The sequence below is a fragment of the Mustela putorius genome, unplaced genomic scaffold (assembly GCF_011764305.1).
Source record: "Mustela putorius furo isolate JIRA1106 unplaced genomic scaffold, ASM1176430v1.1 tig00000407_pilon_pilon_pilon, whole genome shotgun sequence".
Taxonomy (NCBI): Eukaryota; Metazoa; Chordata; class Mammalia; order Carnivora; family Mustelidae; genus Mustela; species Mustela putorius.
This window is the reverse complement of record NW_025421373.1, coordinates 14,149,362-14,172,127: the sequence shown is the minus strand read 5'-3', so window position 1 is coordinate 14,172,127 and position 22,766 is coordinate 14,149,362. Positions and strand designations below refer to the sequence as shown.

The 22,766-nt window shown below is 37.4% G+C and overlaps 1 protein-coding gene across 2 annotated transcripts in view; it reads left to right on the top strand.

Annotated features, from left to right (window-relative positions):
* Positions 1–22,766, top strand: part of OXCT1 (3-oxoacid CoA-transferase 1) — a 122,106-nt gene that overhangs the window by 60,060 nt on the left and 39,280 nt on the right. Inside the window, exons 9-13 of one of the 2 annotated variants that reach the window (XM_004737952.3) lie at positions 831–945; positions 3,835–3,929; positions 5,560–5,608; positions 11,344–11,416; positions 12,024–12,099. In XM_004737952.3, the coding sequence (XP_004738009.2) occupies positions 831–945; positions 3,835–3,929; positions 5,560–5,608; positions 11,344–11,416; positions 12,024–12,099 (408 nt within the window). The remainder of the gene's footprint in view (positions 1–830; positions 946–3,834; positions 3,930–5,559; positions 5,609–11,343; positions 11,417–12,023; positions 12,100–22,766) is intronic. The other variant, XM_013051519.2, reaches the window with a different exon arrangement.

Genomic DNA, 22,766 nt, shown 5'->3' with positions numbered 1-22,766 from the left:
GTGGGTATGAGATCATGGCAAGGAGTAGGTAACAGGAGCAGTGGAAGTATTCTAAGGCTACTGAGGGCATAAAGAATGTTCAGTTGGGCCAGAATTGATATCGAGATTCACAGCTGTCTCGGGAACAGCAACAGAATAGACAATATCCAGTAGGAGATACTGGGCAATCTGAGATACCCTCAGCTGTGTGTCAAACAAAGACATTTTGTAATCTAATACTAATGTTAGGGGACTAGGGAGAAAGGATGTGGGATATTTGCAAATAGAAACCAGAGTCTATGTCAAGAAGATTTAGTAATGGAAGTAGTTTCCTGGCTGGTTTCTGGATATTTTTATGATTCCCGTGATGCACTTGTAGCAAAACCAGTCCAGACTCTGCAAGTAGAAATATGCACTTGGCAGTAGCAACACCTGGTAAAAATATTCTGACAGCCCTGCAAAAACAGAGTCCCAAGGTCTCTTCATTTTCTTTGTTCTGGCTCAATCCTTGAGCACCTGAGAATTCAGTTTCAGAAGTCTTAAGAATCATAGCAGTAGTAGTCAGTGTGACAGTAATAGAGGGATTATTTGCTTCAAAAAAACAGAACAGAATAAGTATATCTTCTTCAAACAAATCCGACCTCTTTCACTTTCTAAAAAATTATTTCGGTCATCAAATACCACCCATGTTATTCTTTAAAAAATATAACCCTCTCTATTATATTATAGATTTGTCTAATAGTAGTAATGAGAAAGACTTAAATTTTCTCCAGTAAAATTCTATATTTCAGCAATGATAAAATACAAGGTATACCTCAACCATGAATAATTTATTTCTGTTTATTTTAAAGCGTCTATCAGTCCGGAAAGAGAAGGATGTAAAAACCAAATCTGATAAACCTGGAGATAATGTAAGGGAACGTATCATCAAGCGGGCAGCTCTTGAATTTGAGGACGGCATGTATGGTATCCTTTAACTTTCTGGGGCTGGGCGGAGACATAGCCCTCACTTTTTCTGTATTCATCAGGCTACTAGGCCTCCTGCATAGTGATTCTTTTCTAGTCTGCTGTAACTTTTAAAGCAATGAATCAATTTTTACAAATTGTGCCATATAACCTAAAGATACTGAAGTATATAAAATTGGAATTATAATCTGTTTGCCTTCTTGAAACAAAATGGCAACCAAAATTTGCTTAGCTATTTTATAATATACAATGGATTTCTAATGTACAATTTGGCATTTTGCTAAAGGTTATTAGGAAAAGAGATTACCCAAGATGAGGTTTCAAATCTCAGAAGTACTAGTTATAACAGTGCTATTTGCTTTCTCTATGTTCTGACATTTGCATATTCATTGAAACATAAGATCCAACTTCTTAACAACCCCTGTTTCCTTTGGCAAGGGTCCCATGAGTGCACACTTCTATGTCTAACGCTTTGTAAGGGTATTCAATGAATGAATCAAATCCTGCTTTAGATACTTTGGTAAAAAAAAAAAAAAAAAGGTTGAAATAATTCAGTACAGTTACCATTCAGTTTTTTAATTTGTTTAACAGTGAGTCTCTTTGCCATTTTGCTGATTTTCAATGCATCAAACATTGAACTATACAGTAACAAATATTGCATAAAATACAAAGGGTTTTTGATAAAATAAATACTTGTTGAGTAGTAAATACACAAAAGCCATACTTAAAGGCCTAAAGGCATACTTAAAGTTCCTAAAAGAGAATCTAGAAACATGATAACTGTCTTCATTTTGCGAGCTTCCCCCAGCCATGAATATCCTCTTTCAGACTGACCCTGACTGGGGAAACTCTCTGTTTCTACTTTATTTTTACTTCTAACACCTCATTTTTCTTTTTCCAGTTTATACCTTATGTTATAGTGAGAATTCATGTGGGGGAGGAAAATATAATAGCGCCTCTCTTTACCTCTGATATCAGCAAGATAGAGCATCAACCAAGTTAACTGAGCAAGTAAAAGCTAGGCCCTGGGTTTTCTAATGACCATCAGTCAGTTGTTTTCCCACTGACATTTAAACACTGACTGTATGATACCACTAATTTTAGATAATAATGGCTTCTAGGTGTTCTTTATTTGCTGTTATTATATTGCCTATGAAAAATATTTGCAAATTAGTTCATATAAATGGTCTTTCCATTCCACCCACTTTTTTTCAACCCAGAGTACCCAGACTTCTTTATCCCTGGCATATTTGACCTACTAAAAAGCATTGAATAACTGAAAAAATTATAGGATATGATGGAAGAATTCAGGTAAGAAGCTTGTCATTGGGGTTGCCCTTATCTAAAATACTTACTCATAATGAAATTAATATCTCAATGTGATCTGTATGTCACTGTGAGAAATGAAGTACAAACAACACTGTACTAGATTGTGTTCTGGTAAGAAATGAACCAAGGAGCTGTTGTCAGAGCTGCTTAGAATTACTGTGTCTACAAGCAGTATCTTGGTTCATTGACATCTTGCCAGCCTTCATAGTCTATAATATTGCAGCACATACAAACCATATTTTTTCTGGCTCTGATTCACAAAGATCTCACTGTTCCTGGAATCTCATATCAGAGTGCCATGATTCTTTGTTCTAATTCTAAGTCCAGTCCTGCAGTCTGTGTTGGTTGTGGACAGTATTGATAGCAGTTTCAGGCAGTGTGGGTATCTCTGATCTGATCTGCCTGTTAGTGTTGAGAGGCAAGTTTAAATCTACACCATTATACAAATCAGGACCCAATTTTGATCATTTGAGGAATAAGAGTCAAACTCTCAGCCCTTCAGTGGACAAATGAATATAGAAGATATGGTCCATATATACAATGGAGTATTGTGCCTCCATCAGAAAGGATGAATACCCAACTTTTGTATCAACATGGATGGGACTGGACGAGATTGTTCTGAGTGAAATAAGTCAAGCAGAGAGAGTCAACTATCATATGGTTTCACTTATTTGTGGAGCATAAGGAATAACACGGAGGACATTGGGAGATGGAGAGAAGTGAGTTGGGGGAAATCGGAGGGGGAGATGAAGCATGAGAGACTGTGGGCTCTGAGAAACAAACTGAGGGTTTTGGAGGGGAGAGGGGTGGGGTTTGGGTGAGCCCGGTGGTGGGTATTATGGAGGGCATATATTGCACGGAGCACTGGGTGTGGTACATAAACAATGAATCTTGGAACACTGAAAAAAATAAATTAAAAAAAAAAACAACAACTCTCAGCTCTGTTGATTCCTTAGCTCAGCTACTTTTTATATGGTCTGTTATATTCACTGAAACTTAGCCACCACCTCCATCTTCTTTATAGCTTAGAGAAGATTTAGTTACCAATGAACGTTATCTCAGTGACCCAAAGGAATCACTGTGGTTTTAGACAGACCTTTTGGTATTGTCAGAAAACTTTCATTTTAATTTAAAAATGATAACCCTTTTTGAGAATACTAAATCACTGTTATTTTTAGTTGGAGTTTTGAATAGTGAAAATTACTTTTAAACAAAGGTCAAGCCTTGTTTAATAATGTGTCAGTCATAATATACCAGTTCAAATTTGCTGAGCACATTAATGAAAATAAAATGTCTTACAATAAAAATGACTTCTGAATCCACCACTTTGATACCTTTACAGGAAAGCCTATTAATGTTATTGAAAATTAGGGATTTTGTTTTTTAAAAAGATTACAAAAGAGCGCCTGGAGAGTGATGGGAGAGTGTTCAGAGTGTTCAGTGATTACATTCAGAGCAAGTGCCTTTAAAGGTCAGAAGTTCAGACTTCTATATGTGGCAGATTTATGGCATAATCTTTCTACCTTTTATACGGTGGACCTTAACATCTTTTTTCCTCAGCTAATTTGGGCATAGGAATCCCACTTCTGGCCAGCAACTTTATCAGCCCAAATATCACAGTTCATCTGCAAAGTGAAAATGGAATCCTGGGTTTGGTAAGACAGAAATTAATGTTTTATTTATTCAGTCTCGATAGAAAACGAGATAGTCCATACAGTGAAATCTTCTGAGAATTGTTAGCTTGAAGTTCCTAGCCTTATTTTTAAGGTAGTTTCTTGACTATCTGCGCTTTCTGACTTTTCTTCCTGTGCCATCATGTCAGTGTCTTCCTCCCCTGGTATACCTGCTTCAGAGAGACCTCACAGTGTCCTCCTGTTCAGATGAGCTTTCTTAACTTTTGTGTGGTTGGACAAGGTAGTGAAGGTCATAAAGAATTTTGTAGTAAACAATGATCTGTAAGACTCTGAATGAGAAACTGAAAAGTAAGGTTTTTACTCGAGGAATAAGGACACATTTTGACAAACGATTAATTAAAATAGTTCTTCATACCTAATTCTCATTTTGAGGCCATGTTGTTCAAAAGGAAAGAATTTTTCTCTTCCTCAAGACTAGCCTTCTAGATGAGCTCAACATTCTCACAGAATTTGGATATACTTTTTACTCAGTACTATAATAATAAGAAATATTTTTGCTTCCTGGATGACATTTTTTATGTAATGTTAACTATGGCAGAGATTATTTATAGTTTGGCCAGTTTATAGGATTTCTAATCTCCTGTTGTTCTGAGTAGACCTTAACTGTTCATGCAATAAAAATTGTGTATATGGAACGGTATATCTAGTCTTAAAACATAAATAATGATCAGGAGCCCTGATTGAGGTGGTAATCATGACCATCTTCAGATGCGCAAAACTGACATGAGTCTGGATAAAAGATTCATGTTGCAGCCATAGAGGGACCAATTCCCTCATTTAGAAGACAAGGGAAATAAGTTGATATCTCTTATCCATGGTCAGTGTTTAAAGGGAAAATTTACATAGTCCTAAAATACTAGTTGCCACTTCAGTTTATTTAAATGATACATGTTTGGTCCCTCATTTTGAAAGCATGTTGGAATTTCCTAGCTCAGATTTCCTCACTCTTGGTTCTCTCTTATGCCTCCCACCCCCTTTTTCCATTTCCTCCTGTTTTGCTTACTATATGTTATGTTATGAAACAACTCACCCCATTCAAGTAATGTAGAGATGCCTTATAAAAATGCATACAACATTAAAAAGCAAAACTGAGAGTAATCAGGCAAAGGGAAAATAAAGGCTTCAAAACTTAGATGTTGTGAAAAGTAAGGTTAGGACTCCAAATTTGAGCCTTTAGGTACTGCATATCAAAATAATGAAAATTTGCCTCTCTGCAACCCTCTAGTCAAATAAGGTAGCCATTTTGTTTGTGGTCGTGGCTGCTACCAGGAAGAGTTACAAGTAACACTGACTGCATCGTAGGCACTAAATAATTACTGTTGGTTTTAGTGACCTGTATTTCTAATATTAACATTTCTTTTCAAACTTGGTCATTTCTAGGAAATAATTTTTTATTTATCACAGTTATTAGTGTGGGAAAGACTAATCAATATGAGAAATAGCCATGAACATACTGGAATTATTTTTAGAAGGTTCACATCAAGTCTTTTGATAGTACTATCCCAGGGTTTTTAGAGAAGTTATTTATATTATGATTTTAGTATGTGATTCAGTGAGAAACTTCTTTTACTAACTCAGTGTGCTTTGACAGGGTCCGTATCCACTACAAAATGAAGTTGATGCAGATCTAATCAATGCAGGTAAACTCCCTCACGTGTTTTTCCACTCTTTTCCTTGGCTATTAATTTAATTCTCTGCCAAATAAGAGAAAGGAGTTGGGCTTAATTGTCTTGATTATTTTTTCCTGGAGAGTGCTCCATTGTGTTTTTCACTGCGGAGGGGAGAGAAGACTTCTTAGTCTCTTCTTTGCCGGCTTGCTCTTCAAGATCATCTCTTACTTAGGGAAAAGTAAGATAATAGAGAAATTGCAGGTGGGGCTACATATAATGGCAAGAGCTTTGATGGGTCAACCAGTGAGGGTCCTGCCTATACATAAGGGCACTTATGTATGGGCATAAGGGCACATTTGAGAATGGGGTAATGAGGAGAATTAAAGGAAAGGACCATTTACAAGGGTATGACCAAGATTGAGGGAAACCAGAAAAGGATGGTGAAGTACCACAGGGAGTTATTATCACCCTGAGGTCTTAAGGGGCAGTAGTGGGGGAGGGCCACCTAATCAGATCTATGGCCTTTGGTAGAGGAATGCAGCCATCTAGCAGAAACCTGGATGAGGGGTGGAGGTCTTCTCTGCTCAATCATCTTCTTGCACCTTCCATTGGCCAATTCCAGGCTGAAATATGTCTGCCTTCTTGTGATGAGAAGGATGACAAGTGGATCCGTAGAGGCAAGAAGAAAAGATTGGCACACTGGTGTTTCTGTTCTGAACAATACTTGCTGTCCCCCAGTCATCACTGGAGAAGAAGAGCATCCTTTAGAGGTTCTGGGGGTATTTAGAGATGTACTCTGCCCCTAAGTATAATCCAGTGATGTGAGTAATAGGGACTTTTGAACTGGCACTCTAGCCTGCCTTCTCTTATTCCCACATTTATATGCTTTGCCTTTTATTATAAGCCTTTTATTTGACTGTGACACATAGTTGCTTGTAGCAGCCTAGAGGAGAAAAAAACAGGCCAGACCCTTTGGCCATTGTTACTGCCCATGCTTGAGGCAACATTCTCACTTTGGGGCTGAAGGTTATTCTTACAATGGGGCTGCTCAGAAGAAGCTGATTTTTATACTCTAGTGTGATTTATTTTTTACCGTTCTTTTCCTCTTGAATTCAATCTACCCCCACAAAAGTATTATTCTTACTTCATATTCAAAAATAGTACATGTAAATCTCAGAAGAGCAGCAATATTAGCTGAACATAAAGGCCAGCTGCCAAGCAGAATTGATGTTTGATACTTAGAATTTTTGGAAGTAAAAACGCTTCTGGTTGAATAGTTGAATTAGCTAACACGACTCAACCCTGAAAGGCCCACTGTGATAAAGCAATGACATTTAACTAAGGCTGTAATTTAATTGTACTGTACCCTTTAGCAATAGCTCATTGATCTGTGAAAATATTTGCTGCTTGGTTTAATTAATTTATGATGTTAGTGAGTTATTTGCAAAATGAATAACTCCATTTTCCACATTTTAGGCCTGAGTTCATAAAACCCACTTTCCTTGGAAAAGTAGCCTTTTCAGTGATTATTGGACAGTAGTTATTTTTTATTCCATGAGCTTAAAAGTAGCTCAATCGTAATGAAGCCACTAGTTTTGTTTTGTTTTTTAATTTATTTATTTGACAGACAGAGATCACAAGGAGGCAGAGAGGCAGCCAGAGAGAGAAAAGAGGAAGCAGGCTCCCTGCTGAGCAGAGAGCCCGATGTGGGACTTCATCCCAGGACCCTGGGATCATGACCTGAGCCCAAGGCAGAGGCTTTAACCCACTGAGCCACTCAGGCACCCCTGAAGCCACTAGTTTTATATTTTAACTTCTAAAATATCATGTATAATTTTAGACTACTTTATAAAATAATAATTCATTGCTTTTTGGAAGCCAAGTTGCAGATGAGCTTATTAATATTTTAACTCTTTCATCAAAGTTCTGCTTAGGATTTATGTTGCTTTTGACTTTGGAGCTATCTAATTAGGGAGGAAATACTTTAAGCTAAAGAGTCCAGAATACATATTGGTGATCTCCCCGACTCCCCAAATTTGGAAGTTACCTGGAAGATCACCCCCTTCTAAATAATAACCTCAAGGTTATGAAAAAATGAATGACCTCACCTTACAGCACCATTTTGTTTGCAGCATATTTTTTTCATACTTAGATACCATTTGAGTCTTACGTGAAAACTTACCGAACAGATTGGGAAACTGAAGCCCAGAGTAGTGATGTGATGTCCCCAGGATCCCATTGCTAGGGACTGGACTCACACAGTGTCTCCTGGCCTTTTTCTCTACACATGGAGCTATACCCACTGCTACCCTAAGTTTTAAAAAGGTGGAGAGGGCCATGCTTATAGCAATATTTCAGAGGTTCTGTTAAGTTTTGCATTATTCTGATGCAATTATGAAATTTCCGATGGGTCTCACGTTTTAGCTTTCCTATTAATGTACATTTTGCTTTCTTCTCATTTCTTAATTGTTTTCTTTTAATATACAGTGTTTTAAATGACTTACCTTTGATTAAAACTGCCTTAGAAAGAACCACCATGTTAATCTCATGTCTCATAAATATCCCTGGCCCCTGCCATGTGCCTCCAGGGCAGTGGTTCTTAGTAAGCAAGTGGGGATATTTGACAATGGCCGGAGACATTTTTGATAGCCAGTGTTATTAACAAGTAGTCGGTAGAGGTCAGGGCTGCTGTTAATTATCCTACAATAACCGAAACAGCCCCCCTCAAAGAGTTATCCAGCTCCAAATGTCAATAATGCCTTGTCTGGAGCCTGTTGTGCCACAACTGAAGAATCGCAGGCCTGCAGACTAAGGCACAAAAGAGTACAGCATTCGGGACCTATTGAATAGTCCTGTGCCTATCACCAGATTTTCTGTTCTGTCCCCTTCTTTTTGCATCCCCATCTCCTTATCAGTAATTTCCTATTGAAATGTGTCATCCTCAAAGCTCCAGTTCATTTGATCCTTCCATGATTCAGAAATGCCCCCTCCTTTGAACCTATAACACATCTAGTGTCTCTCATCTTGCCTTGTAATTATTCATTTATATTTCTCTCTCTAGCTGAACAGCATATTCCTTTGGCTTCGGGCAGTGGTTCTCTGAAGTGTGGGACAGCAACAGTGTCACCATCACCGGGGACCTATTACAAATAGAGATTCTCAGGCCCCATCACAAGCCCACTGAATTCCAAACTCTGGGAATTTAGTTCAGAGATCTGCCTTTCATGTAATTCTGATGGGTGTTAAAATTTGAGAACCATTAGTGTAGGGCATCTGTGTTTGGTCTGTAACACTGTTTAAGGCACCTAGTAGCCATTTACTTGATGTTGAGTAAACCATGTGTTAAATCAAGAGCCAAAGGACTCAGTAGCTATGAAATTGAATAACCATGTTTGCCCAAATATCATGAAAGGATCTAGACACATGCAGAGAAAAACTGGAGGAAACAGAAATCAATCAGGAATAGTCAAATAAAAAAGTTCTTTTTCTTTAAGATATTGATTGTATGTTGATTCGTTATTTCTTGACCAGATTTGGGCATCATATTTGAAAAACATGGATTCAACTTTAGGATATCTATTTTTATTTAGATATTGGATATTTAAAAATACTAACAACTAACTTGGCTTCCAGAGAATGTAATTTATAACACACCAGAATGTATTAGCAGGTGCCTGACAATAACTATTTTTTATGAGAGTTGTTTTCTGGGCTCTTAAAGCTATGCTCCATAAATCACATGGGGAGAGCCAGAGTCTTGCACTGATCTCCAAGTTTCCTGTGTCTGGTAAATAATGCCTTCTATGTACTGTCAGCTGGTGGAGATTGCCCTTTAGAAGCCATTGTGATTTAGCCCATGGAGAACAAAGAATTGAAATTTTTATGTTTCTCTGCTTTTTTGTCCCTACACATTCTTGGTCCTTGCTTATCCACCTCACAGGACCAGTGAGGAACCGGATTTGCTAGTTATGAAAATAGTGTTAGGATCAAGTTTAGGGGCACCTGGGTGGCTCAGTCAGTTAAGCATTTGCCTTTAGCTCAGGTCATGATCCCAGGGCCGTGGGATGGAGCCCTATGTTGGGCTCCCTTCTGAGTGGGGAGCCTGCTTCCCCTTCTCTCTCTGCCTGACTCTTTGCCTACTTGTGATCGATCTCTTTCTGTCAAATAAATAAATAAAATCTTAAAGAAAAAAAAGAATCACGTTTAGTTGTATTACGCCTGTCCTGAAACCTAGAGCTCCCAGGCTGGCTTTTAGCTCTGCTGTATGAGACAGTGGCTGGGTCCTGTAGCATTTATCCCCAGAGGGGTGATGGCACTGTCTCTTTTATAGGTAGGTTTGGAGTGAGGGATTAAAAAAATGACAATAGTAAAAGCTTGTCTATGGAGTCTGTACTCTGTGCCAGGTGCTGTAGTAAGGATTTTGCATGCAATATTTCATTTACTCCTCCAAATTTTATGTGCTACCTAAAAGCCCCTACTGACCACACCAGAAAGTATTTTCCAGACCTTTCATCTTTATAGTACTTTGGAGGATGTGAAAATGTTTCCCCTGTTTAGAGTTCAGCTCCTTTGGGGAATAAATATTTCAGCATGATATAAATAGCCTCTTTCTCTCTACTTGAGCTCTAGTGGAGAGGGATATTGATAGAGAATTTAGCTTGCAGGCAAGGCTTGAGAAGCTGAGGGTACAGTTGTGTTGCACACCTGGGCATGATCTGACCACTCTGGTTTGGCTTTTCATTGTTCCAGCCCTGGAATCATAACTTTTCTTCCCCTTCCGTTTGACTGCTTTATTACACTGGGATAATGCACGGGGTATTCTCATACAGTTGGCTTCTGTTTGGCAGAGTGGCATGTGGGCACTTTTCTGGTTAAGACTAGAAGCCTCCTCCTGGGCACTGTACACACATGAAATGGATCACAAAAAGAAAACAGCTGAAATATATAGGTCAGGTGGTAGGGTTGGTTGTGTGGGGACTGCGTGATCTTGGAGATCTTTCCAGCTCTGAACTTTTTATTATGAGGTATAAGTGGAAGAGGTCTTTCCAAGGGGACCTCTTGGAAGTTACCATTAGATATGTGAACCAGTATTACGATGTTATTCCTTGATCTCATCAAAGTCCTATGATTTTAACAAACAGGACCAAGAAAGGAAATATGAGGCAGAGAGAGAGAGAATAAAAGAAGAGGTTCAGGCCTAGTGATATTATGAAATTAGGGGGCAACTTGCTTTCTAGATCATTTCTTGATTTTTAAGAAACATCTGAGGAGCATCTTCTGTGTCATTCCTTGGAAGTTGCATTTCTTCCTGCTTGTTCCACGGTCTCCTTGCTCCAGTGACTCACAGTAGCGCTGAATTCTGACAGGTGCTTTCCAGGGACTTCTTTTCCCTCACTCTCATCAGCATTTACCAGGGGCTTGTGGAGGGAGTGGGGCTGGGGAGAGGTGGGAATGGTTAGAGGTGATGGGGGAGTGCTTTGTCTGTAGAGAATTTCAAAAACAATAATAAAATCAAAAGTTGGTCTGCTTTCTGTCATCACCATGCAGGGTCAAATCTGAACAATGCCACTGACTAAATACTCCTCTTCACAGGGCAACAGTTCCCACTGTGCCCCACAGCCCCATTGCCACAGCAGTCTGGTTAAAGGGACCTCAGTTCTTTAGGAAACAGAGAAGGTACAGACCTCTCTCTGCTTGATTTCCACTCTTAGAAATCTAATAGCTTTTTCTTCTCTTTGCTTCCTTTCTTGTGTATGAGTGTTTAGGCAAGGAAACAGTTACTGTTCTTCCAGGAGCCTCTTACTTCTCCAGCGATGAATCATTTGCGATGATTAGAGGGTATGTAACGACGGAGCCCCCATGTTTCAAATGGCATGGAATGAACTGAGTCATCCCCGAACGTGTTAGCAGGGCTTCGAAACGTAGCCACGTCTCCCAGCCAGAAAATGGTCATGGGCTCATTCAGCTGCACCAAGATAGGAAATTATTCACATTGAGCATTGGGAATTGGAACATTGAGCTCACTGTTATTAAAAGAACCCCCCAAATGGAGTATTTATCTATGTGCTGAGAATACTGAAGTAAACATTTTTAAAGTTCTTTCTGAGGATCCTAACATTTTCTACAAAACTGTGTTTTCATTTTCTAGCTAGCTTTTACCTTCAAATCAAGCCACATTACCCCTCACCAAAGGAAACAAACACACTGTGTACACCTGTTTTTAATTTGTTTTTGGAGACAATATAGGCTATAATTTTTTTTAAAGAACTCTTAATGGTTATTTCTCTACATCAGCTTGAGCTGATTGATTTGGAAGATCCGGGGTTGGGTGGGAGAAAGCAAATTTATTTTGGAGGGTATAGAATTACTTTAATTGCTGGCAATTTCAAGCAAATCGGACACAAAGCTTGTGAAATTTGCTTTATATTTCCTTTTTCTCTCTCAGGGGACATGTCAATCTAACAATGCTAGGAGCAATGCAGGTTTCCAAATATGGTGACCTGGCTAACTGGATGATACCTGTAAGTAGACATTTTTCTTCTGAATTAAGTATGGGTCACCATAATTATTTTTTAAGAAAAATCTTGTTGAATTGCTATGAGAGCGCAGCATAATTATTATGAAAATAAGGAAATTTTAAAATAATATTTAATATTTTAGTCAAATTTTGGTAAAGCAGCTACTGAGAACTATTTGGCTTTACTTGTTTACTATGTAGTTGGAACTAAAAAGGTGGGATCATGGCCAAAACATAATTTTTCATAAGGAACAGAGAACTGGGGAAGATGAAAAATAAATGGGTTAAATCTGATAAAAATAAGGAATACCAGTATTTGTTATAGCTAAGTTTTTATAACCAGAAAGAACAATTAACAAGTTCATTAATTTTGTGTTGATGCTCTATTTTCTTATTCATGGTGATTAAAGACCTTTCTTGTTGGTTGGTCATGTGACCTCATAAGTAATCAATCACATTGTCTTCTGTTAGGGAATACAGAACTTGTGATGTTTAAACATGCTTGTAAAATGCAGTTTTCATTTACTAATGGCTTAAGTCAAGGAAAAACCACTTAGAATCAGCTTTGGAAAAAGGACTGTAATCAGTTGACTTAATTTATGACTGTGGTTTGTTACATTCCAGGTTGTTGCTTTGTGATATGCGTACGGAAACAAGAAATAATGCATGTCCATAAGTATGAGCTCATTTTGGCTGGTGGCTCAAGTTACTCTTTTTGTGTGTATACTTACGGGTTTCTGTGTATTTTTCTGTTTCATCAGCTAAAAGGAGTTTAAGTAACTGATGCCAATGTTCTATGATTTGAAAGTTTTTCTGAAATCTCTTAGGTATTTTTTCCTCTAGTAATTTTTTGAGGAAGGTGAATTAATATAGTTGATGACAGTGTCAGAGAGCTCTTTTGATCTAATATACCATGAGATATTATTATTTTAAAATTTGAATAATTATTAAAGCCCTGGTTCTCAAACTTGCTTGCATATTAGAATCACATGATAGTTTTAAAAAATATTGACAGCTGGGTCCCACTCCCAGAATTTCCAATTTAATTAGTATGGGATATAGCCTAGCTGGCTACTGGCTGGCTAGTCAGTAGAGCATGCTGCTCTTGATCTTGGATTCATGAGTTCAAGCCCCACATTAGGGATAGAGTTTACTTAAAATAATAATAATGAAAAAAATATATAAGGGAGAAATATCACTGAACCATTAATAGTAAGAGCCCTTAGCAGATCATGGAATATGTTGTTATTTTAGTTTTAAAATGTTTATCATTCTAAATCAGCCATGGTTATAAGAGTTGGCAGCCTTTGAAGGCTTCAGAGGAATTAGGGAGGATCTCCTGAATGTTGTACAGTGAATCAGATTGACAAGTTTATGGGAATACTTATTCCCATACTTATATTGTATCATTTATTCCTTTATATAAATAAAGGAATTTTCCTTTCCTAAATAAACACTCCTTTATTTATATAAAGGAATAAATGATACAATGTATACAAAGTACATATCACTTTACATATGATGTATATGAGCTTGACATAGAGTACAAGCTAAATAAATGGGCTTATTATTATTTGACAACTTAAGAATGAAAATTGGGGGTACCTGGCAGAGAAGGGAATAGAATTAGTTACTATGAACAGAAATAATCTAGTTTTAAATACATCTGTTTCTCTGGACTGTTAACAAGTTTTGAAATCAGTTTGCACAGTGGTCATTAGTATGGAGCAGAAACATGTTCACATTTCTGCCTTCGGGGAACGTGGGCATTTTTAAAAAGTCAGTTTATGTTTTGTTTATATTATGGTTTAGCGCACAGGGAGGCTAGAAGCTCTTATAGAGTATATATTCTGTATTCCTGTGCAGGAAAGATTTTTCAACATGTATCACTTTTTTACATATCCTGTGGGGATTCCTGTGAGTGACTAAAATATCAGTGTTTGTTACTTTATAATTTTCTTAATACTCTCAGAGCCCATGTGTTTCCAAATGATTGGACCTAGTAGGACAGTGACGGAGAGCTCTGGAGTTCTGAAGAAACAAAAACTAAACATAAAAAGTGTTCTTGTGTCTGGTTCTATTCTTTTGGTAGTGGAAGTTGGTAGTGTCATTTCTTTTTTTCTTTCTTTTTTCTTTTTTCTTTTTTTTTGAGAGAGAGAAAGAACTCGAGAAGGGGGTATGGGGAAGGGCAGAGGGAGAGGGAGAGAGAGAATCTTGAGCAGGCTCCATGGCTAGCTTGGAGCCCAACACTGGGCTCAATTTCATAACCCCGAGATCTTGACCTGAGCCAAAACCAAGAGCTGGATGCTTGGTTTCCTTGGACCTGAGCCACCCAGGCACACTGGTAGTGTTATTTCTGATGAGCTTTTCTTTTGTTCCTTTAATAACTGATAAACACTCCTTGGATTCTTCATGTGTGATGCATAGTGGATATTTTGACTCTTTCGAATGCAAAATAGGTTAAGAATCAAGACCATGGGTTTTAGCTTGTAATAAATTTGAATTTCACTTCTCTTTCTAACAGATCATACAATCCAGAGTACATATTTTTGTTAGGATTAATTGAGAAGAAAATGAAAAGTGGCCGCCAAAAGCACTCCATAAATAGTGGCTATTTTTATCTTCTTCAGTGATCTGTTGCTTAACATTAGAGAGGAAATAATTTGCCTTAAAGTACACTGGCTTGAGCAAGACTATTTTATAGTAGCTAGTACAACCTGCTTATCCTGAGTTCATATTCAAGTACCAAAAATTAAACCCTTTGAGGGCATATTTCTTGCTCTTACTGGTTATGGAGAAGATACCTATCCTCTTTATATAAAGTTTCAGTGAGAAATCTATTTCTCTTTGTCCCAAAGATTTATGTTGATTATTAAAATTCAGGTATATTTTTATTGCAAGATCTGGCAGTTAAGCTGAAAAGTTCAGCTTTATTATATCATTTTTCATTTACTTTTATCTTTTTAGTCAGTTGAATAATCTTTCAGTGGCTGTAAAGCCTTGAGTTTCTCTGCATCATGGTATCCTCATCAATTACCACCATGTCAGATTACAGTAAACATTGTGCTTTTAAGGCAGGCAAATGGTATGGATTCTCTTTGTCTCATCTTTGATAGCTTCTTAGTATGTGGTGTTTGTCTCCTGTACACAGAGTTTTAAAATTTCTGCCCTGAACATCCAAAGAGAGAGAATGTGACCAAATAGTCATTGGCTCCTTCAAGTTCCCTGATTATTGTGATGACGGTAAAACCCCAGGCAGGCTATGAAAATGTGGACAGATGTGTAGCCCTTTGAATCTGCATTCAGAACTGCTCTGGCTTTCCTAATGCCTATTTTTGGAAAACAGCTGCCATAGATTATTGACTTGTGAGGGGAAGCAGATGTGTGTCAGCAGTGATGGGAACTAGCTACAGAGAACGTGCAACCGCGGCCGGCTGGCCATGGCTGCTGTATGTGAGCAACATGACAGCCAAGGGCTTGCCCCTTCTGCATGGGCAGAATTGAAACAAGGGAGTCTTAAGGTAAAGGAAAAGAGGATGTATTTTGTTTGTTTTTCCTTCACATTTTAAAAATTTCTTTGTACATTTTAAAAGAAGAAATACAAGTAGTGGGTATAGTCATGTATGCTAGATGTATGAGTGCACAAAATTGGTTTGGTATTCTAGTTGTGTCTTTTTAAAATAAAGCTAACTCTAGTCTTCTGTTTGTACAACGAAGGAGGTTTGTGTTCAAGATTTAACCAATGTGATGTCAATGATATCTCAGTAAAGTTGGGAAAAAGTTAGAAAATTCAAAAAGTATTTAATCTCGTGGTTTAATTGCATAAAGTATAGTCTAAATATTAAATCAACAGTTACAGATACAGAAATATAAAGATTAAAGCACAGATAGTAACACATAGATACAGAGCTGGATTTAACACACTTGTCTTGTTCTACAAACTGGAGTTAAGGAAAATGGCAGAGAAAATATGTATGTGCGGTATTATGCTTTTATAGTTACTCAGTAATACGTTTGCCATCTCAGTGTAATGTAGTGGAAAGTGTACAGAATTTTGGGATTAGACCTAGGCTTAAATACTGGCTCTGTCACTTACTGGTGGTATAGCACATTATTTTATTTTGGTATACTCATTTATAAAATGATACTGTTTAACTCCTATGCTGTTCTGGGGATTAAACTAGTTAATTCAGCAAATATTAAGCATGTATTAAGGACCGTGTACTGTTCTTGCCTCTTAAAGATGAAGCAGTTAACAAAAAACATGAAATCCTCTGCAGTTGGGAGCTGATGTTCTAGCGGGCTCCACACATGTGGCCCATATGCTGACTGTGGCCCACTGCCTCTTTTTGAAATAAAGTTTTACTGGAACATAGCCACATCCATTCATTTGTGTATTACCTGTAGCTGCTTTTGTGCTGCAACAGCAGAGCTGAGTAATTTCAACAGAGACTGTATGGACTGCAAAGCCTAAAATAGTTACCATGTAACACTGCACAAAGAAGCTTGCCAGCTCCTGCCTTAGATCATTGGTTTGAAACTTTTCTTATTTTCTAATATAAGCAAGTAATGCTATTAATTTCTCTCTATGCACAGTGTTAGTGACATCCCACAAATTTTTATATATGGTGCTTTCATTTTCAGTTCACTTTTCTTCAAAATATTTGCTCATCTCCCTTTATGATTTTTTTCTGTGACTTGGTTATTTGGAAGTATGTCATTTCACTTCCAGATACTTGGTGATTTTTCATATAACTTTGTTAATTTCTAGTTTAGTTGTCTTGAGGTCAGAAAACATACTTTATGTAGTTTCCATCCATTTCAGTTTGAAATTTATTTGTGGCCTAGAATATAGTCTATCTTAGTGACTGTTGCAGCTACACTAGGAAAGAGTATCCTGCTACTGTTGGGTAGAATGTCCTATAACTCAGGTCAAGTAGGTAGATAGCATTGAAGTTTTCTATGTCCTATCAGTTACTGAGAAAGGAGTAACGAAATCTTCATCTGTAATTGTGCATTTGGCATTTTCTACTTTCAGTTGTATTACCTTTTGCTTTGTATATTTTAGAGTTCCATTATTGGTTGTATTACACAGTTAAGTACACAGTTAAGACTGTTATACTCTTTTGATGAATTAACCTCAGTCATTATAGCTCACCTTATTTCTGGTAATATTTTGCATTCTGAAGTCTACTGTCTGATATTAATATAGTTACTCTGCATGGTATATATATTTTTTCCATTCTTCTACCTGTAACCTATTAATGTCATTATATTTAAGTGAGCTGTATAGTTAATATATAGTTAGGTCTTGATCTTTTATCTAGTTTTATCTCTGACCTTTAATTGGAGGTTTATGCCATTTACATTTATGTGATTATCAACATGTGGGCTTAAATCTATCAGCATATGATTTTTTTGCCAATTGCCAGCTGAGTTTTTTTTTTTTTTTCCCTCTATTTTCTTTTGGGTCAGTTAAGCATTTTTTATGATTCCAATTTTTTATGATTCCATTTTTTATGATTTCTTCACTATTGACTTATTTTCTTGGGTTTTCTTCCAGTGGTTCCTCAAGGGTTTACAATACATACCTTTTACTGATCACAGTCTAAGTAATACCGTATCACTTTACATATAATGTAAGAACCACCCACTGTAAACTTCTGTTCCCTGTCCTTATCCTGTTTGCTGCTGTTGGTCATACATTTTATTCTGCATTTGTTTTAAACCCCATGATACTTTGATATTTTTGTCCTAAGCATTCAACTCTCTTTTAAAGAGATTGAAAATAAGAAAAAAAGTGTGTTTTATTTTTATTATATAGTATAATTTTTTTTAATTTAATTTTTTTTTATTTTTAATTTTATTTTTAATTTTTTATTTTTTACAAACATATATTTTTATCCCCAGGGGTACAGGTCTGTGAATCACCAGGTTTACACACTTCACAGCACTCACCAAAGCACATACCCTCCCCAATGTCCATAATCCCACCCCCTTCTCCCAAACCCCCTCCCCCCAGCAACCCTCAGTTTGTTTTGTGAAACTAAGAGTCACTTATGGTTTGTCTCCCTCCCAATCCCATCTTGTTTCATTTATTCTTCTCCTACCCACTTAAGCCTCCATGTTGCATCACCACTTCCTCATATCAGGGAGATCATATGATAGTTGTCTTTCTCTGCTTGACTTATTTCGCTAAGCATGATACGCTCTAGTTCCATCCATGTTGTCGCAAATGGCAAGATTTCATTTCTTTTGATGGCTGCATAGTATTCCATTGTGTATATATACCACATCTTCTTGATCCATTCATCTGTTATAGTATAATTTATATATAAAAGTTATCTGTTGCCCAACATGTTTGCTCTTTCCTACACTTCTCCTTCACATAGATCCAGATGGCCATCTGATGTTATTGTCCTTCTGCTTGAAGGACCTCCTTTGATGTTTCTTACACTGCAAGTCTTATAGATGTCACTCAGGTTGATTCTTTCAATATTTGCTTTTCAACTTTGCTTTAAGGTTAGTTGAGAGAAGCCTTTAGTTTCAGTGTAGTTAACACCACTACTAATGTGATTTCCTTTTGAGCACTTTACCTGATGCCCCACGTATTACAAGGCCTTTCCCCTCAGGCTAGTAGGAATATGAATTGTTCCCACACCTGTGTGAATTCTGGGTAGTATTTTGGTTAATACTTCCTGTTGCTTCTTTTCCAGGCCTTGAATAATTTCTTTTCATATATACACACATTGGTACTCTGCCAAAGACTTGAAGTGAATCCTTTGCAAATCTTGTGAACTCTCTCTATGTATAGCAACCTGTTTTGGTATTTTGAGATTTCTAGTCAAATTCTAGTTGACTAGGTCTTTCTGAACCCAGCAGGGTTACTGGGTCCCACTTGGGTTCGTTCCCCTCTTTGTACTGGGTTCCTCTTTCTAATCAGTAGGCTGGGGCATTTGTAGGCCTACCTCATTGGTTTTCCTTCTCTCAGAGATCACAGTCCTGTATTGCCTGTTTTCTAATCTGAAAGCTACTCTCCTGTATTAATACCATTAATAATATTTTTGAACTTTTGTCTTCATATAGTTCTTTTCTTTTAATATTAATTTATTTATTTTCAGCATAACAGTATTCATTATTTTTTCACCACACCCAGTGCTCCATGCAATCCGTGCCCTCTATAATACCCACCACCTGGTACCCCAACCTCCCACCCGCCCCCGCCACTTCAGACCCCCCTCAGATTGTTTTTCAGAGTCCATAGTCTCTCATGATTCACCTCCCCTTCCAATTTCCCCCAATTCCCTTCTCCTCTCTAACTCCCCATGTCTTCCATGCTATTTGTTATGCTCTATAAATAAGTGAAACCATAGTTCTTAGATGATTTTCTTAGTATAAATTCCTAAAAGTAGAATATGTTGGTCAGTTTTTTAGGGTTTTTGACACATAATGAATTACTTCCCATAAGAATGATCCCAATTCACGCTCAAACTATTTTCATTGTGTTACCAGTGCTGGTATCTTTTCTGTTCTATTATTTTGCATTTCTTTTAAAAACTGTCATCTAGGGCTGTTTAAAGGATCAGCAGTGCATTACTCCTCTGCCTTACTCCTCACTTAATCCTTTTCTCTTTTGTTCTGGAGGCCACTCTTTTAGCTTTTAGCAGCTGTTACCTCTTATCAAATATTGTTGGGTGCTGCTGTCTTTGGTCATTTTAAAGATCACATTCAGGGTGATTGTTCTCTGCGTTAGTGAATGTGTCTGAACAGACCAGCTGTAACAAGCATGTGTGTGTGTTTTCTGTATCCAATATGTTGAACAAGCTCTACATGTGGGATGAAATAAAAACACAGCTATTTTTAATCTCCTGTGGTGTCTTTAACTTTAGTTAGGGAAGGTCTCCTTCTGCGTGACATTTCAGCTCATTCTCTGACGATATCATAACTATCACTGGGTCACTTTAATTCACAAACTTAAAGACTTAAAGATTCAAGACTTAAAGAGTCCAGTTCAAAACAATGAACATTGTTTCACCATATGTTTAAAAGTGGCACATCTCCTCTCCCTTTGACTCCCCAGCTCGAGACAAGCCTGGCTGGCTGCATTTGGGAAAGGTTTTGTGTGGTGGTCTGCTTTTTTCTTCCTTGACCTCCTTCCCCAGTTCACTATTTGGCACCTACCTGGGTAAAAATTCAGGAGATTGAGAAGGCAAGGAAATAGGGCAGGAAAGTTCTTAAATGGCTGGTGGTGCTATGAGCTGATCCCTTTTTCTGTGCAGGGTATTTGGAGAGCCCCTTGCCCCTTCTGGAGGGGCAATGGCCGGGCGCTTCTCCTGCAGATCCCGGTTTTCCTGTGGTCTGCTTCACACAGAAATTCTCATTTGCCTCAGCATCCTGTTGAGAAAATGTTAAAGCATCTTTAGGTTTGTCTTCTTATGACCACACCTGGGAAGCCCTCATGTCACACATTTCTTGTCCACTTCTGCCAGTCACTTCAGGTTTCTCAGGTAGAAGTCTGGTGCCCTGTGCCCCAGTTGTTTTCTGACTCTTCTCCTGGAGGTGGGACGCTCTGGAGTTGTCATCCAGGCTGTGCTGTCATTTGAGTTAGGTGCAGGCAGACACTTACCGTCTCCATGTTGCTGGCGTAGAGGAAGTAGGACCACAGTACGCTTTTCTTCACAGTCCTTCACACACAATCCTCTGTACCTGCTGGACTCTGATTTTGCCAATCGTCCTGGGTCTTGGGATTTGTTTTTGACCACTATCTCTGTAAATTGTGGTTCTGAGATCTGTCTCACATAGTGGTATCTCCTAGCTATCCTACTTGTACATTCATGAAAAACAAGATAAAAGAAGTTCTTGATTTAACATCTGGTTACTGGGCGTGGTTTCCTTGCTGCTGTAAAGTCTTCCTCTGAGCTCATATTTGCCTAAGCCTTCATAATACATGTAGGGGTGTGTTCTTCTATGGTTTCTGTACATCAGGGCGATTCCCCAGTCTATTCTGTTTGCCAGCTGCTCTAGACAGAAAAAAGGACCATGGAAGAACCTATCCATGCTCTGTTTATTCTAACTGGCTAATAAAAACTGACTGATCCCTAGCTGGCAAGGGGTGGGAGAAGAGGAGGAAAAGGAAGGGGAGAGAAGGGGGAGTGTCGGAAAACAAAAAACCCATACTGCTCAGACCCAATGGATGGACCTTTATTTCCTCTGCCAATTTAGAGACCATTTAATGCTTGCAAAATTTCCAAGAGCAAAGAATGATTCCTTCTTGTATAACAATTTAACAAATGAGCATACATTTTTAAAAAGACAAGTTAGTATTTATGAAAATTATTAGAAACATAAGCTGTTTATTATTGCTCTTTACTTGGAGACTATTTAGTTATTCAAAAGTGCTTTTTATCTGTGACTATCTGGAAAGCATGTTGAAAATTAATCCTTACTTTTATTATTTATATCCAGTATTTTTTAGGCTAAAAGCATATTTATAGACTAACATATTTGATACTTTAGTTTTATAAGGAATTTTCCTTTTACTTGGAGGAAACTGCTTGTTGGTGATTAAAAGCTATGATTAAAGTTTAAAAGCCACAGCTAAATTATAAATCTAAAATTTTCACAAGGAGGGAACCAATAGCTATTTAAGCACATGCCATTGGCCAGGTACTGTTTATTTGTATATGTATTGTCATTTAATCGGTATAGAACGTTATAGAATCCCTGTTATTATAGATGAAGAGACAGATCACGAGTTAACCATTCAAGTTTGCAATATGTAACCTGGTTTTGACATAGGGATTTAATCATAGTTTCCTTTGCTCTTATGCACTTTGTATTCCACCACACTTCTTTTGGAAGTATGTAACTAATGCTTTTCATGATAGGAGTAAAACTACCTGCAAAATAAAGAAATACTCTTACAGCATTCCTATAAATTTGATTAAGAAGTTATTGTTGCATTGTGTGGAATAAAGCTTATTGCAATTGGAAGGATACAGGCTGTATGTATGATCTTAGTTCAACTTGGGGTTTTGAAAGGTGCTGGATTCACCATTTTCATGTGCTTTTTTTCTGCATCTTCTCATTTTTTAGAGCTCTCACACTCAAATTCCAAAGTCTTCACTATCTAATCACATATAACTAGCATAAATCTCATGTATGAAGTATTTTACCCATTTTATTTACCATTTTTTAAATAATTTACCAATTGAAGAGTTTTTTGAAAGAGTTCAGGGCTTCTACCAGGATTTAAAAAATAATTTTAGCTTTTAATATTTCTTAAATGGGAAACATTGAAACATAACTGTGGAAATATGAGAATCATTGCAAAGGAGAATCCTCAACAGAAGCTAAAAAAAATTGATATCAGACAAAAACAATAGCAAATTTATTGGCAAGTCAGCTCACTCAGCCTAGGTCCCCACCAGTGTTAATCTTCTACGTAGGCAAGGGACATGAGAATGTGAAATAGATTTTTCTTTTTGGAAATCTCAATTTTCATTGATCTTAGAGAAATTTTTTCTTTTAATTGCTACCTGAGATTTTTTGGGCTCTGTAGGAAAAGAAATACTTTCCTCCTTGCTATGTTGCATATGATATGTTTGTGAATAATTGCTTAATTCTAAGAATGTCAACTATGTACTAGAACTCATGTATTCAAACCAGGGA